We start from the raw sequence: 14,099 nt of genomic DNA, 5'->3' as shown, positions 1-14,099 counted from the left end.
AAAACAGAAAATATGAAGAGAGCATGTTTCTAAAGGAGGGAAGGATAGGGAGGGATGGAGAAGGTGAGGATTTTTCCTTCCCTAAAAGAGAAGGAGGCGCGGCAACAGACAGCATTCCCAGACACATTGTGTGGCGTTGTCGTAGCAACAGGGTGCAATATTATTAGACGGCGTGTTGCATCAATAGGAGGCTCAGTCTTCAACAGCCCTGCCGGCAGGATGGAGCTCCGGCCGAACGAGGATGGAGCTGTCGGTCGGTTGCCGTTTTGACATGAGTGCCTCGGCGTCAAGCCCGGCTGCGTTTGGAAATGAACACCATGGTTTTGGGTGTGAGGAAGAGGAGGCACTGTGAGAGAGGTGAGAGAGGCCAGACAGCGCCTCGTGTGACGCTGCCACTCAGGTTGCTCTGCATCCTTATGGTGGCGTGTGCTTGTATCTGGGCTCAGATCTGGATGTTATTCAAGCAATCATTCCTGCCGTGCTAATAAAAAAAAACGTGGATTTGAAATACTGAGGATGATATGTGGACGTGAGGTAAAGCAGGCTGTCTGTGATGTCAGAATGGGATCATTATCTTCTCGGTTTGCACAAATACGGATGAGTCATTTTTCAACACTATCGTGTCTGCTGGGACGGCACCTTTGTGTCAACAAGTCAGATGGAGATTATGTTGGTGGAAACCTTGTTTTGCAGATTTCCGTGTTTTTGCTTAAAGGATTACAAGCTCCACTGTGGGTTATAAAATAAATCTCCAACCTGTAGACGTGATGAACCCACATTTGGAAAAACACGAGAAGCGCTTCGTCATCAAGCTCAAGACAATGCTGAGCTCTTGAGAAGCTGACAGGTTTTACCCATCATGCTTAGCTTTCTACTACTGGTGTTCTGCTCCTGCATGTAGTCCGTTCATATACATTCATGTACACCTATAGCTAATATGCTGCAGATGTACTTCATTATACCTGTATACATTCACCTTCCAACCATCTATATACAGTAAATGCTGTATATATGAATAACATACTGCTAAAATTTAAATCAATTTATAATTCTATTTTTAAGGTTGCAATTCAATTTTACATACTTAAAATACTACCCCAAAAATGTATTTAATTTGTTCTTTTTTAAAGGGTTTTTTATATTGATTGTGAGCAAAGTCTAGTTGTTCACAAGTTCATTAACACAGATTCTGACTGTGTTAAACTGAAAAGAAGCACAAATGCCTGCTTATCCAGATTATATACATTGTAGCGTTGATAAAGTGAAAATGACCCATTTATCTACATGTGTGTTTGTGTAATATTTAGGTGAAGATTAGAGTTGCAGCGATTTGTCGACTATACTGTACTCCAATGGTCGATCGACAGAAAAATAATCACTTACTATTTTGATAATCGATTAATCGTTAAAGTAATTTTTCATGCAAAAATATCAGAAAATGTTGCTTTTCTCTGTTTTAAATGATATTAAACTTTAAGTACATATCTTTGGGGGTTGGACTGACAAGTAGTAGTGATAATATTATTAGCAGTGGTGATAGTTGAGTAGTTGATGGTAGCAGAGTTGTAGTAGTAGTAGTTGCAGCAGTAGTGGAGGTAGCAGCCATAGTTGGTAGAAGCACCAATAGTAACAGCAGTATTTGAACTCGATTAGAAGGATTATGCTACGTTCACTACAAGCGACAAAAGCAACAAACAGCTATATTGCCGCCAAGTCGCCGTTGAAGTGTTGTTCAAGTGCTCATTGATGTAGTTATGTCGTTAAATAGCACTGGAAACTGGCATTGTTGTGGATGGAACGGAACTGGGTGAAACAAAAACATTTGATTAGTTGACTCTTCACTGCGTCATTGGAGGCGCTGAAAAAAGTTGAAACCAGCTCAATTTCATTTGTTGCGCGTCACGCAGTGTAAAGTGCCGGGCACCAGTTAGTAGCTTCATGTCACCAGCTTCCATTGAAAATGATATGTAGTTTGTTGTTGTGTTGCTTGTAGTGGGAACACATTAAAAAAAATAACAATCACTATTACAGTACAGATGCAGAAGACACCCTCTCATGGGTCAAGACAGGTCCCCTTCAAAGACACTTATAGTCAGAGTTCAGGCAAAGATATTGAAGTCTTCACTGACGAGAAACTCAACCTTTAAAATCTTTGTTTGTTGTGTGAAGCTGGTGAGGTGAGGCATTGTTCCAGTCACTTCCAGGGAGGAGACGAAAAGAGACACTGACACTTTCAATGTGACTAATAAACACATTGTATGATTTATGTTTCCTCCGGTAGAGTTACAGTATGGAATATAACTCATGGTAATTATTGATTGCTAACAGCCCCGGTGCATATAAGCAGAGTCAGATCAGATTTCCACAACATGTGTGAATGAAAACCTGCACAGTCTGCACAGTTCCTACACAAAGTTACATTTTGTTCAATTTAAAAGGTGGTCATACATTTTGAAAACCTCAACAGCACTATAAGAACTTTCAATTTGCTGTGTTTATGTCGTGTGGATAGGATATCAGCTTACATATATATTCAACAGTATGTGTCTATGTATGTTTGTACACGTTGCAGAGAAACAACATGACGTGGAGATCCAGTCTCCAACTTCTAAGGAGAAGGAGAAGAAGAAGAGGCCCATGTCACAGATCAGTGGTGTGAAAAAGGTCACGCAGAGCCCCAGCTTAGCACCCGCCTGCATCCCCCGCTTTGGAGTCAGCACGCCACACGAGAGCCTGCTGGCCAAGGTGGGCCCACACGCACTCACACAAAGACACACACCAAGGTTATACTAGTTTTCAATTTTCAATTAGTTTTTTTTATTTTATTTTAGTTTTGACTTTTCAATTTCCTTTCAGTTTAGTTTAGTTAGTTTTCGGAGTGTGTTTGCTAGTTTTAGTTTAGTTTCAGTTTTTCAGGAAGGTTTAGTTTTAGTTTTGCAGTAGCTTCAGTTTGGGGCCAGGTATAATGTCTCAGAAGTATGTAGCTACATATACATACAAAATGCATGGTTGGAGAACTGTGTAGGAAGGAATGGCCATAATGTTTAATATTTAATTTTAGTTTCAGTATTAGTTTACTATAATAACCCTGACACACACACAGAAACATAGTGTCTTATAGGTGTCCTGTTTTACTTCTCCAGGAGGTCGAGGACATTGATCGTTGGGGTCTGGATATATTCAAGATAGCAGAATTTTCCGGAAACCGCCCTCTGACGGTGGTCATGTACTCCATCTTCCAGGTAGGAGGATCCCTCAATGCAAAATCTGCTAGAAAATGATTTTGAATGTGATTCGTTATAAAAGTTTAAAAGTTATTAATTCAGTTTATCACATGGTGTAGGGATATAGGTATAAATGTCGTGAAGAAGTCACTGTGAAGTTTGTCTGCTTCTAGAGTGTATTTTACGACACCAAAGTTAGATTAAGTTAAAACTGTAATGTGTGGTTGATGTGACTCTGATTCTCTCCTCTTCCTCCTCACCCTTCCAGGAGCGAGACCTCATGAAAACCTTTAAGATCCCAGATGAGACCTTCATCACCTTACTGATGACTTTGGAGGATCACTACCGCGCAGACGTAGCTTATCACAACAACATTCATGCAGCTGATGTGGTGCAGTCCATCCACGTCCTCCTGTCCACCCCCGCTCTAGAGGTGAGCTGAGGACGCTGTTATTGCTGTAGTCATAGTTACAATATAATATCAGTCTATTGTTTTGAATGAATGTGTTTATCCTAGGCGGTGTTCACAGACCTGGAGATCATGGCTGTTCTGTTTGCCAGCGCCATCCATGATGTTGACCACCCAGGAGTCACCAACCAGTTCTTAATAAACACCAGTAGGTTGCTCTCTATCTCTGCACACGACTACCACAACATCAACATTTTATACACCTGAGGAAAAACAGTTTGATTTGCTGTGTGGATCAATAATCAGGTGATATGTTGACTCTTTTTACTTTAAGGGTACTTTTCAACCTGGACCCTATTTTTCAATGATTTTGTCATTAATGGGGACAATTTTTTTTTAATTAATCTAGTATTGAGGGATAATGTTGTAACCGGCAGATGCAAAACAAGCTGCGAGGGCAAGTGAGCAGCTTTAATGTAACATTACGTTCACTAAAAGTACTTGTTTTTGCCACTGACAGGCTCCGATTGTTATTGTAAGTGGCTGACAACATTATGGAAAGGACCCTACACAGAAATAAACCGTTTTCTTACCTTCTGTTTGTTATCCACTCAAGAAGAAGTTTCATTGTGAAATCTGAACATCCGTATACTCTGGCTCTAATAAATACGGGTGGCCATCGAATTCAAAGACCTCTTCCACATTGTCAAAATCATCTAACAAACTCTGCCCGGCTGGCACTCGTAGTGTTTCCACCATGGAAGTATTCCACTATTCCACCGTTATCTTACGGCAACACGTCACCTCGCCAGGTTTCAGAACGAGGCTTCTCCTTGACCGACACTCTTTCCATAATGTTGTCAGACACTTATAATAACAATCAGAGCCTGTCAGTGGCAAAAACAAGCACTTTTAGTGGACGTAAATGACGGTGCCAGCTTGCCCCATTAGCAGCATATTGCAGCCAGGGGGCAGCTGCCTTCTACAGCGCTCTCCCGCAATACTGAACAAATTTCAGAAACTGTTGTCCCTATTAGTCAGTTAGACACAAAAAAATACCAAAGTTATCCTTTAAGCTGCACCTGCATTGGGTCTAGGTCATTTTAACTGTATGGCAGACGGGGCTACCTGTACTATTAGCATTAAATCAAATTAACTAGAATTATGTCCTATTACAGTATACAGTTTTAACAAATTCAACCCACATCTATGCAGGTTCAGAGCTAGCGCTGATGTACAACGATGCCTCAGTGCTGGAGAATCACCACCTCGCTGTGGGCTTCAAACTGCTGCAAGAAGACAACTGTGACATCTTCCAAAACCTCAGCAAGAAACAGAGAGAGTCCCTCCGAAAGATGGTCATCGACATGGTGAGACTGCTGCACTTCTTACATGACATGTTGATATCCTTTTCAGCCGTGTTGTACCTGAACTGTCGCTTCACAGTCTGTTTTTTTATTATGTGTTGTTCATGATTCAGTGAAGTTTGTGTACAGTAAAGTTCTGCCAGTACAGCAGCTTTGTGTATCTGGTCACAGGCCACTTTGAAAAGGCTGCTGGCAAAATATCATCATGTAGTTGATGTAGTTACAGTTACAGTTGATGGTAAGTAACAGCTTGCTTTTTTCATCGTCAGCTGAATGGAACAAACAAAAGAGCAAAGACAAAGAGTTTTGTTAATTGTTGCTCTTGTAGCTTATGTATAGTGTGTTTGAGTCTGTTTCAGTTTGACGATACAACAGCGTGTCTTTGTTTTTCAGAATCAGGTTTAGTAACTCTTTGCAATGGTGAATACATTAACAGAAGTGCAAGGACAAATAAACACAAAGTGTCACACACCTCACACAATTTCACAAAGAGACTCTGGAAGACAAACAGTATATCATTTCATATACACACGGCCGGCATCATTCACCAATAACGGTAAAAGCCTAGAGAAACAGTTGTCTTTACGGCATGTACAGGTCACATGATAGGAAGCATGAAGATGCATCATTTCATTGACTGACGATGTGTTGAACCTCTTCATTAGGTGCTTGCCACAGATATGTCCAAACACATGAACTTCTTGGCGGATATGAAGACAATGGTGGAGACCAAGAAGGTGACCAGTCTAGGAGTCCTGCTGCTGGACAACTACTCTGACCGCATCCAGGTGAGAACGCCACCTGCTGACACTGAATATCAGAATACTACTGAATAATACAATAACAATACTGAATAACATGTAGTACTCATACAGTAAGTACATGATGCTTTAGAAATACCACACAGACAATGAAAAATAAATATATGGCTTTATACTAGACACAGTGATTATACATTTGTATCACCTGCTAACTCGTATACAATCATAATACAAGTAACTGATCATCAACATTGTGACTCTACATCAGGTCTATTCAATTACGTTTTTTCAAAAGGCCAGATCTGAAAAACAGTGAAGTGCAAAGGGGCTGGACATTTACATTTCCTATCTGATCTGCAAAGCTAGGGATTTAAATGTGAAGACGATACACCTTTTTAATTTTAGCAGATTGTTGTTTTAATAAACACAATGTTGCATTAATATCTTTTTTATTCAGTTTGACTCCTAAACTCCCTATGCTTAAACAGACTAGGTTAAAACTTTTGAACAAAATAAGTATTTCAGTGCTTAACAAGACATAACTAATAAATGAACCCAACTGGTCGAGGCAGTTACTTATTTAAATAAAAACACAATGATATTGCTTTCAACAGTCCGTAACAGCGTCAATAGTGTGAGGGGTAACGTTGATGAACAGGAATAAACTCTCTTATTGGAAGAAATTATTATTATTATTTTTTTTAAATACTTTTTTCATATAAATAAATAATCAAAGGGCCGGTTTGAGGTTGTTAAAGGACCGGGTTCGATCCACGGGCGCCAGTTGAATAGGCCTGCTCTACATATTTCCCATACAATCCATCATAAACAGTATGATGAACATCAACTTTTGCATTTCAATCTCAATAAAAACAAATTTTATTAGCATCAGTGAATTGAGTCAGGATTTGGAAATGGATCATTAATCTGTTACCATAGTCTGATACTTTAAATTAGTAATTATTATTATTATATAATTTTTAGCTAAGCAGTAAATAACAAGCTTAGATCTCAGACTTTGGCATCAGCACATTGTTCAACCAGGGAGTTAGTGTGAAAGTGCTGCCGCCTGCAGGACACATAGTGGTCATTGCATCTGTATAGAGCTGAACTAATCTACACTGTGTATTGTTGTGGTATTGTAAGAATCAACACAGGGTTAAAGTATCTCTATATGAAATAAACAGACTGCCACATTTCTGAAGATATCATCGCTGCTTTTTTTAAGTATTTGTTGGTGAGGTTTTTAAAACAGGGCGCATCACCAGCAGAGTCTGACTGAGTGTCTCTCCTCCAGGTTCTGCAGAACATGGTCCACTGTGCCGACCTGAGCAACCCAACCAAACCGCTGGAGCTCTACCGCCAGTGGACGGACCGCATCATGGAGGAGTTCTTCACCCAGGGAGACCGAGAGCGGGACAAAGGCATGGAGATCAGTCCCATGTGTGACAAACACAACGCCTCCATAGAGAAGACCCAGGTAACACCCACACTGACACACAGGGATGTGAGGAAATAGTGGAAATGTAAATCACATTTCACAGTTTACACATTAAATTAAATTCTGTGTTATCTAACTTGCATGCTGTTAGCCATCTTTTGCACTGTCAGAGTTGCTGCTACAGGTTATCAGTATAGAGTTCTGCAGGGATGACGTATTTTTGTAGGCCATCCAGGAAGTTAACATCGCCCTGGTTCCCTCCACAAAAAGCCAATGTGATTTTTCCATACGGTTTTGGATTATTGCAGAAAATAATCTCTTTTATGTTGTAGAACAAAACGTTAAATCTCTTCAGCTTGTGTTAACCACAGACCTTATTTCAGGCATCTAACTAAAAACCCATTGACTTCCAGACGAGGCAACCGGAAGTACTAAAATGCTAACTCATTTCTAGGTTTTAGGACTCAGTCCTGCACCACCCTACTGGTTGCTAGTTTGCTCCAGTACTATGTTGCCAGTGTCTTATTATTGTTATTATTTCTATGACTAGGTGGGTTTTATCGACTATGTTGTCCACCCTCTGTGGGAGACATGGGCGGACCTGGTGCACCCTGACGCCCAGGACATCCTGGACACACTGGAGGACAACAGGGAGTGGTACCAGAGCATGATCCCCCGCAGCCCGTCGCCCACCAGCCCCGAGGAGCACCACGTGGAGGTGATGCCAGGAGGAGGAACTGTTGGAGCAGGAGGGGCCGTCCCTTCAGGAGGAGGAGGAGGAGGAGGAGGGGACAAGTTCCAGTTTGAACTCACTCTGGAGGAAGAAGAGGAGGATGAGGAGGAGTTGGAGTCTGACCTGGAGAGCCCACTAGAGGAGGAGTCCCAGTCGGGTGGGGAGCGGCACCGGGACTCCTCCTCCCCCTCTTTGTCCCCAGACCCCCGCAGCAGCAGCAGGTACCGTCCCCCCTCGCCTCACCCGTCTCGGACCCTGAATCTGGCTGCCATGTCGGTGCGGAGCCCCCACAGGATGCTGGCCTCCGTGGGACGGGAGGGCGCCGACAGGGACAGAGAACTGAGCCAGGAGGGCGACGGGGTGGCGTGCCTACGCATGGGCACGTAACAACCAGCACAACCTGCCCTGCCTGACAGACACGAGTGTTGGATATGGAGAGACGGAGGCAGGGCAGGCCTTTACCAATAAAGTCTGTAAAATCACTACAGTCCCTTTACACTGGAGACACCCGCTCTGCAGAACAGAGGGACGTTCCCCCTCTGTCTTATTTTATATTTTAACGAGAAGAATGGTTTCAGCCTCTCTTTGGATGCCTGACTGTGTCCCGTCCTGCTTTGTTGTAGCTTCAGTTCAGAGCGTCCCAGACAAAGACTGCTGCATTTTAACTGGGAAGGAGAGCGGAGCCACAGCGTGATGCTCTAACAGGAACAAAAGGTAAAGGAAATGTCTTCCTCCAAAATAAGTGTTTGTGACATTCAGACATAAGAATGAGGATCGCAGTGGTCCGACAGGGTCTTGAAATTATTTTGCACCACAGTTTTAATTTAGGATATGAAATGACTGAGTCCGGTTGAAAGAAGTGAGTGTGATTTCTTTGTTTGAGAATGATGTGAGAGATGAATCGTTTTACCAAATACAGGTTGTAGATGAGAGAAACTCGATGGACCTAAACCTCAGGATATGAAGAGAAACATAAATCTAATGTAGCACGGATGTAGTGGGTAACCCTCACCTGACCCTCCACCCCAAACTGTCTCTCCTGTTTGATTTACCTCCAAACCAGAGACTTTGTTTAACCTGCGTGTCTCTACATTTGATTAAAACCCTTTAATAGAAAATTTGGATACTGAAGCAATCAAATAATATATATTTAAACCAGCTTGTAGCACCACAGAGATTGAACACTGAAGAAGACAGTCTCACCTGTTGAAAACACAAAAGACACCATCTGTATAATTAGATTATTTTTTTTTTACCTGAGATGATTTTGAATGGTGTCATTGTTTTAGGGTTTTGAACAGTTCTTTGTTGTACATTTGCTGGTCTCGTCTGTGTTTATGTGCTTGAAAAGCATTTTTTTATCAGGGTGCCTCCGGTCCGCAGTAGCACTTTACCGTCTCTGCCCTTCAGCTCTTCTATTCAGTCACACAAAGGGCTTCGTCCACTGTAGGCCTACTGATCACACAGACACAGATCAGGACATCTGACTCCAGGTACCAGACGGCAGAGCAGGAAACTCAACTCTTATATATATAACGGCAATGTTCTCTAAAATTATCCCTGTATATCACCTGACAGAAAGTGCAGCATCCAGCAATGACAGCAAATTAATATGTGAGCAAAATATGTGAGAATAACATTCAGTCTATTGACGCCTGACAGCAGCAGGCAGATGTGAGTTCATTGTGTTATTGGGTAAAACTTTTAAGGATTTTGCTGGTGTGATTATATATTTTACTTGTTGTCAACAAATTCCATGAAAAGACCAAAACCACCAATGTTTTAGTTCGTCTCTCAATAGTTTCCGATTTCCCTCCTGTCCGTGGCTCTCAGGCCCAAGACTATTCGTTCCTACTTGGACGTAATTCTTTTAAAACGTGTCACAGCTATATTTATTATTATTTATTTTCATTTTAAAAAGGGAATTGTAGTTTTTATCAAACATGACTCTAACAGGAGTAATGGTCCTCCGTCCTCTCTTCGCATTCCATTCGTTGTCTATGTAAGCAGCCGTGCAATTCATTCTGGTAGTGTGGCGTCACGTTAGCCGCATAAAGTTGAGGTCTAGGCTACTTTATGCAAATCACAGGTGTCCGACGCAACTCGCCACCTCCGGAAACTCCAGAGAATCTTTTAAACTAAGCGTTGCCGATCCAAAAAAAGACAGATTCAGGCTTATTTCAAGCATAAAATGTTTTCAGAAACACATTTCGGTGAACTATTTTCACGATATATATAAGAGAAAAAAGTTTCCAAATGAGCCGCCATGTTGGTTCCAGTTTGAAAGCTGGGAGCAGCAGCCCACGAGGGAAAGCGCTCGTCCAATCAGGTGTCTAGTGGCAGCCCATCAAGCGTCCAAGGCGATCCTTGGTGATAAAATACGCCCATGTGGACATGTACCATAATGGAGTATTTTCAGGTGTGGATTAATGAACATTTGTTGAGTTGTTTCCAGCAACAGGACAGTGTATGTGGGATTGATCCAAATTAAACTACAGTGCACGCGTTCATAATGAAGAAATATGTCTCGCAGTCACTGATGTGGTTTTAATATTTATTCTTGAACAGTGTCTATGGCACAGAGGAATTAGTTGCTACACAGGAAATACTTCTTAGTGTGATCAATTCATTGTGGGTTTTTATGTCTTTTCATGGACTTTGTTGATATTAAGGATAATATCACATTTCTCCTTTAATTGGGGCGCGTCATTATTTCGTCAGCTACAAAATAATATCATGTTGACTAGAAAAGCTCTTCTTTGCTTAAACCTCAAGCGAATCTGAGCCTGAGTGACACTTTTCTAAAACTACGAGAACCGTTTCAATTAACATTTTTACACAAAAGTTAAACTTCAGCCACAGGCAAAAGACCTGTTTGTTATTTTAAAAGAGCAGTGTGTAGCAATTAGCGGCATCTAGCGGTGATGTTGCAGATTGCAACCAACTGAAACTTTTCGAAGTGTGTAGGACAGATGTGTCAAATTCAATTTCACTAAGGGCCACACTGGGAAATGAGAATCACATCAAGGGCCAGACATATGTAGTTTATTGACATGCTTTTATTTCATTCAAAATAAAAAATGTCTTTGATTATATTTGTGCATGTCCCATATAGCCTTCTCACAGACAATTTAGTTGACATAAAGCCTTAAGCCTTAAAAAAAAGTCAGTTGCTTAGCATTTACTCCAGCAAAAATAATGACTTCTAATTACATTTTTACAAGTAGGCAATACAGCCAACTCATAACTACCTGTTTCACAGGCCTGAATATGACAACTCAATTGTTGTGAGGGACATTTATTAAAACAAAATATGTCCTGATGTATAAGAAAAATAATTAATCTTTAATTTAATCTCATAATTTAAGTCTCATATTATTTTGTTTCACAGGCCTGAATATGACAACTCAATGGTTGTGTGGGACATTTAATGCCTTCTGGCCTTCTGGCATACAATTGGCTGCACATAATATCGTAAAAATGACAAACTTTGCAGTCAAGCAAAACTCACATGCAGCCTTCAGCATCAACTCTCCTTTTTTGTGCCATTCTGTGTGTTAGCTAGCTTGCTAGCTTGCAGACGGTGGAGTCACGGCTGTTGTTCGGTATACGAGGCACACATTGCTGTGCAGACCAAAACCAGGCAGGACAACATTCTTTGAGAACCTAAATTGATTCGGGGCCAGATCCCCCAAAATGCTACACACTGTGCCTTTAAATGTACTATTTTCTGTCAGGATCTTATAATTCCCAATAAGTCACCGTGGTGTTACTTTCCTGCCCTGCCGACAGGTTCTGATGTGGAGATCAGAAGTTGCTGACAGAAATGAATCAGATCAAACTAAACAGATTGTGCTCCATCAGGTTATCAGTCTTATTTGATAGATAGTGCTCGACTGGGATAACTGTGTGCCATAAGTGTTGAAAACACACAAACACCTGCCAGCCTACGATGCTGTACATTTTTACACTAGAGATTTTAACCTGATGATTGTATCAAAGTCACTGACTTTATAGTGTTAGTTTTTACGAATGATACGTGTTTCCAGTATTTAAAGCAGACCGTTTGTTAGATTTTGTGCAGCTCATGATCAGCCCTTTCCTAATCAGACAGCTGAGACTTGAGAATGTGTGTAGTTTCAGGAGTCCACGTTCAGTCTAGAGCCGTGTTTGTCGCCGTCACTGAGGTAGAAAGACCAGGAAGCAAACAAGCACTACGCAAAGATATGACGCACTTCCTGGTCAGGCAATCGTAGAGAACACTAGTCTAACAGTATTTCATTAACTCAGCTAGTAAGCTTTACTGATCAGCCTTACATGTGATAGTGTTAAAGGACCACTATGCTGTTTTTAACATGCCGAGCCTCAGAGCATCGTTTGATCTAAAAGCAAGAAAACTGAATTTACTGAATCTCAATGAATCAGACATTTATTATGACAGCAGCAATATTCTGCTTCTGTCTTTATACACATCTTCTTGGTGTGTTTGCTGAAAATTATGTCATGTTTTCATGTTTTGCTGATTGCACATTTCAACTTCCAGTGTCAAAATCCCTCAAAACTCTGTGATGAAAATGCCATGTAAACCTCAGCAGCAGCAGAGCATCTGGATCAAATGTTCTGGTTATTCTATTACCTCAACTCAACAACTTGTAATCATTTTTTTCAGGAAAAGCCATACTTTTGTTTGGTACCTTTCTAAAAGCTCTGTGGATGTATTTTTTTTTTTTTTTTTAAATATTCGTTTACATACATTTTTTTATCAAAAAGACCTTTAAACGTCCTCTTCCTTTCCACTTTTTGGCTCTTGGTACCAAATGTCTCTAAATATTTAATTGTGTTTGCAGTATAAACTTGTAGTCCACCCATATCACTGGAGCTCTTTTAATTCAGACTGCTTAACACTGAATAAAAAGCACATTTCCTCAAGTTAGTTACAAATGTTACTGGATAAAGGAGCTCGGACAGACAGCCAGTTAGACGTCACCACCTTGTATGATATTTCAAAATATTAAGACGCTGTCAATCAATAATGATAAAAGACAGACAATTATTTCTTACTCTTTTACAACCTCTGATTCTAAATATTCGTTTGAAACATCTATGATTTCAGGAAGTATGTTCTTGATACATTTATATAAAAAAAAAGTAAAAATCTTTGACATTTTAATCTAAATAAAGTTATGTGCTTCCCTCTACGTGACAGTTATCACACAGCAGCTGTCCTGCAGCACAAGGCCTATGGAAAGGAGGCTGGGTCACGGGCGGACATGGCTCTTGGGGTATAAACACATGCGCAGTGTAACTAGAGCTGCGGTCGTGCGTTGCGATTGGCTCAAGATTGACTGACCATTTTTACTGCGCATGTGTAATACCCCCAAAGATTGACGCGTTGATGACGCGTGACCCGGCCTTCTTTCCATAGGCCTTACTGCAGCACAGGAAGTGATGAGATTTTACATTTCCTGTTAGTATGGAGTACACTAAACCTTGGGTAGTTTGCACAGACACTGACAGTCACCATGGCTGAACAGAAAAGGGATGTCAAGTACATATGAACAACTTTGAAGCTCTCATTACAAAATTCCTCCATTTTGACACAAGAAAATGTGTCACTTTCTTGAGGAAGAAAACCCCAAACATGCTAGTTCAGCATGGCATTTTCATCATGTGGATTTGAAGCATTTAACAACAGTTTCCAGTCAGCTGAATGTAGTTCGTAGCTCGGTGATGGGAGGCGTTCCATCGGCATGTTAAACCTCAGCAGCGTGGCTCTTTACAGGAAGACATCGGTGCCATACTACAGTGTTAAATGTGTTGACGAGCAGCAGAGTCTCTGCTGTCTCTCTCTGTTATTGTGTCCCGCTGATACTGCCACCATTAATGTTCATGCTGTCTCTGTTTTCTCAGCCTCTGTGTCGTGCAAACTTCTATAAAATATATTTATTCTTCAAACGCGTCTGTCGAGACAAAGTACTGTAACATAGGACATTTGATTTTATGTTCTGGAGCCTAAAAATCAAGTATACGTCTGCCACTCCAATGTTTTTGTCAAAGGAAATTACTATATTTTTGTTTCTCATTCTAAGCCAAAAGACTCTCTGGAGTTCAGGGTGTTTTAAGTGGAAAATGCCAATAAACAATACAGAAATTTATCAGACTGG

The 14,099-nt window shown here is 40.9% G+C and overlaps 1 protein-coding gene across 10 annotated transcripts in view; it reads left to right on the top strand.

Moving 5' to 3' along the window:
• The window catches only part of pde4cb (phosphodiesterase 4C, cAMP-specific b), a 117,519-nt gene extending 107,848 nt beyond the window's left edge, over window positions 1-9,671 (top strand). For 9 of the 10 annotated variants that reach the window (XM_037770923.1, XM_037770925.1, XM_037770921.1 and 6 more), the window contains 8 exons: window positions 2,573-2,745; window positions 3,144-3,242; window positions 3,493-3,657; window positions 3,742-3,841; window positions 4,849-5,003; window positions 5,666-5,788; window positions 7,059-7,241; window positions 7,753-9,671. In XM_037770923.1, coding sequence (XP_037626851.1) covers window positions 2,573-2,745; window positions 3,144-3,242; window positions 3,493-3,657; window positions 3,742-3,841; window positions 4,849-5,003; window positions 5,666-5,788; window positions 7,059-7,241; window positions 7,753-8,322 — 1,568 coding nt within the window. In that variant the 3' untranslated portion in view covers window positions 8,323-9,671. The remainder of the gene's footprint in view (window positions 1-2,572; window positions 2,746-3,143; window positions 3,243-3,492; window positions 3,658-3,741; window positions 3,842-4,848; window positions 5,004-5,665; window positions 5,789-7,058; window positions 7,242-7,752) is intronic. The other variant, XM_037770922.1, reaches the window with a different exon arrangement.
• The last annotated feature ends 4,428 nt before the right edge of the window (window positions 9,672-14,099 follow it).

Source organism: Sebastes umbrosus, chromosome 5 (genome assembly GCF_015220745.1).
Source record: "Sebastes umbrosus isolate fSebUmb1 chromosome 5, fSebUmb1.pri, whole genome shotgun sequence".
Taxonomy (NCBI): Eukaryota; Metazoa; Chordata; class Actinopteri; order Perciformes; family Sebastidae; genus Sebastes; species Sebastes umbrosus.
This window is presented reverse-complemented; position numbering and strand designations above follow the sequence as displayed.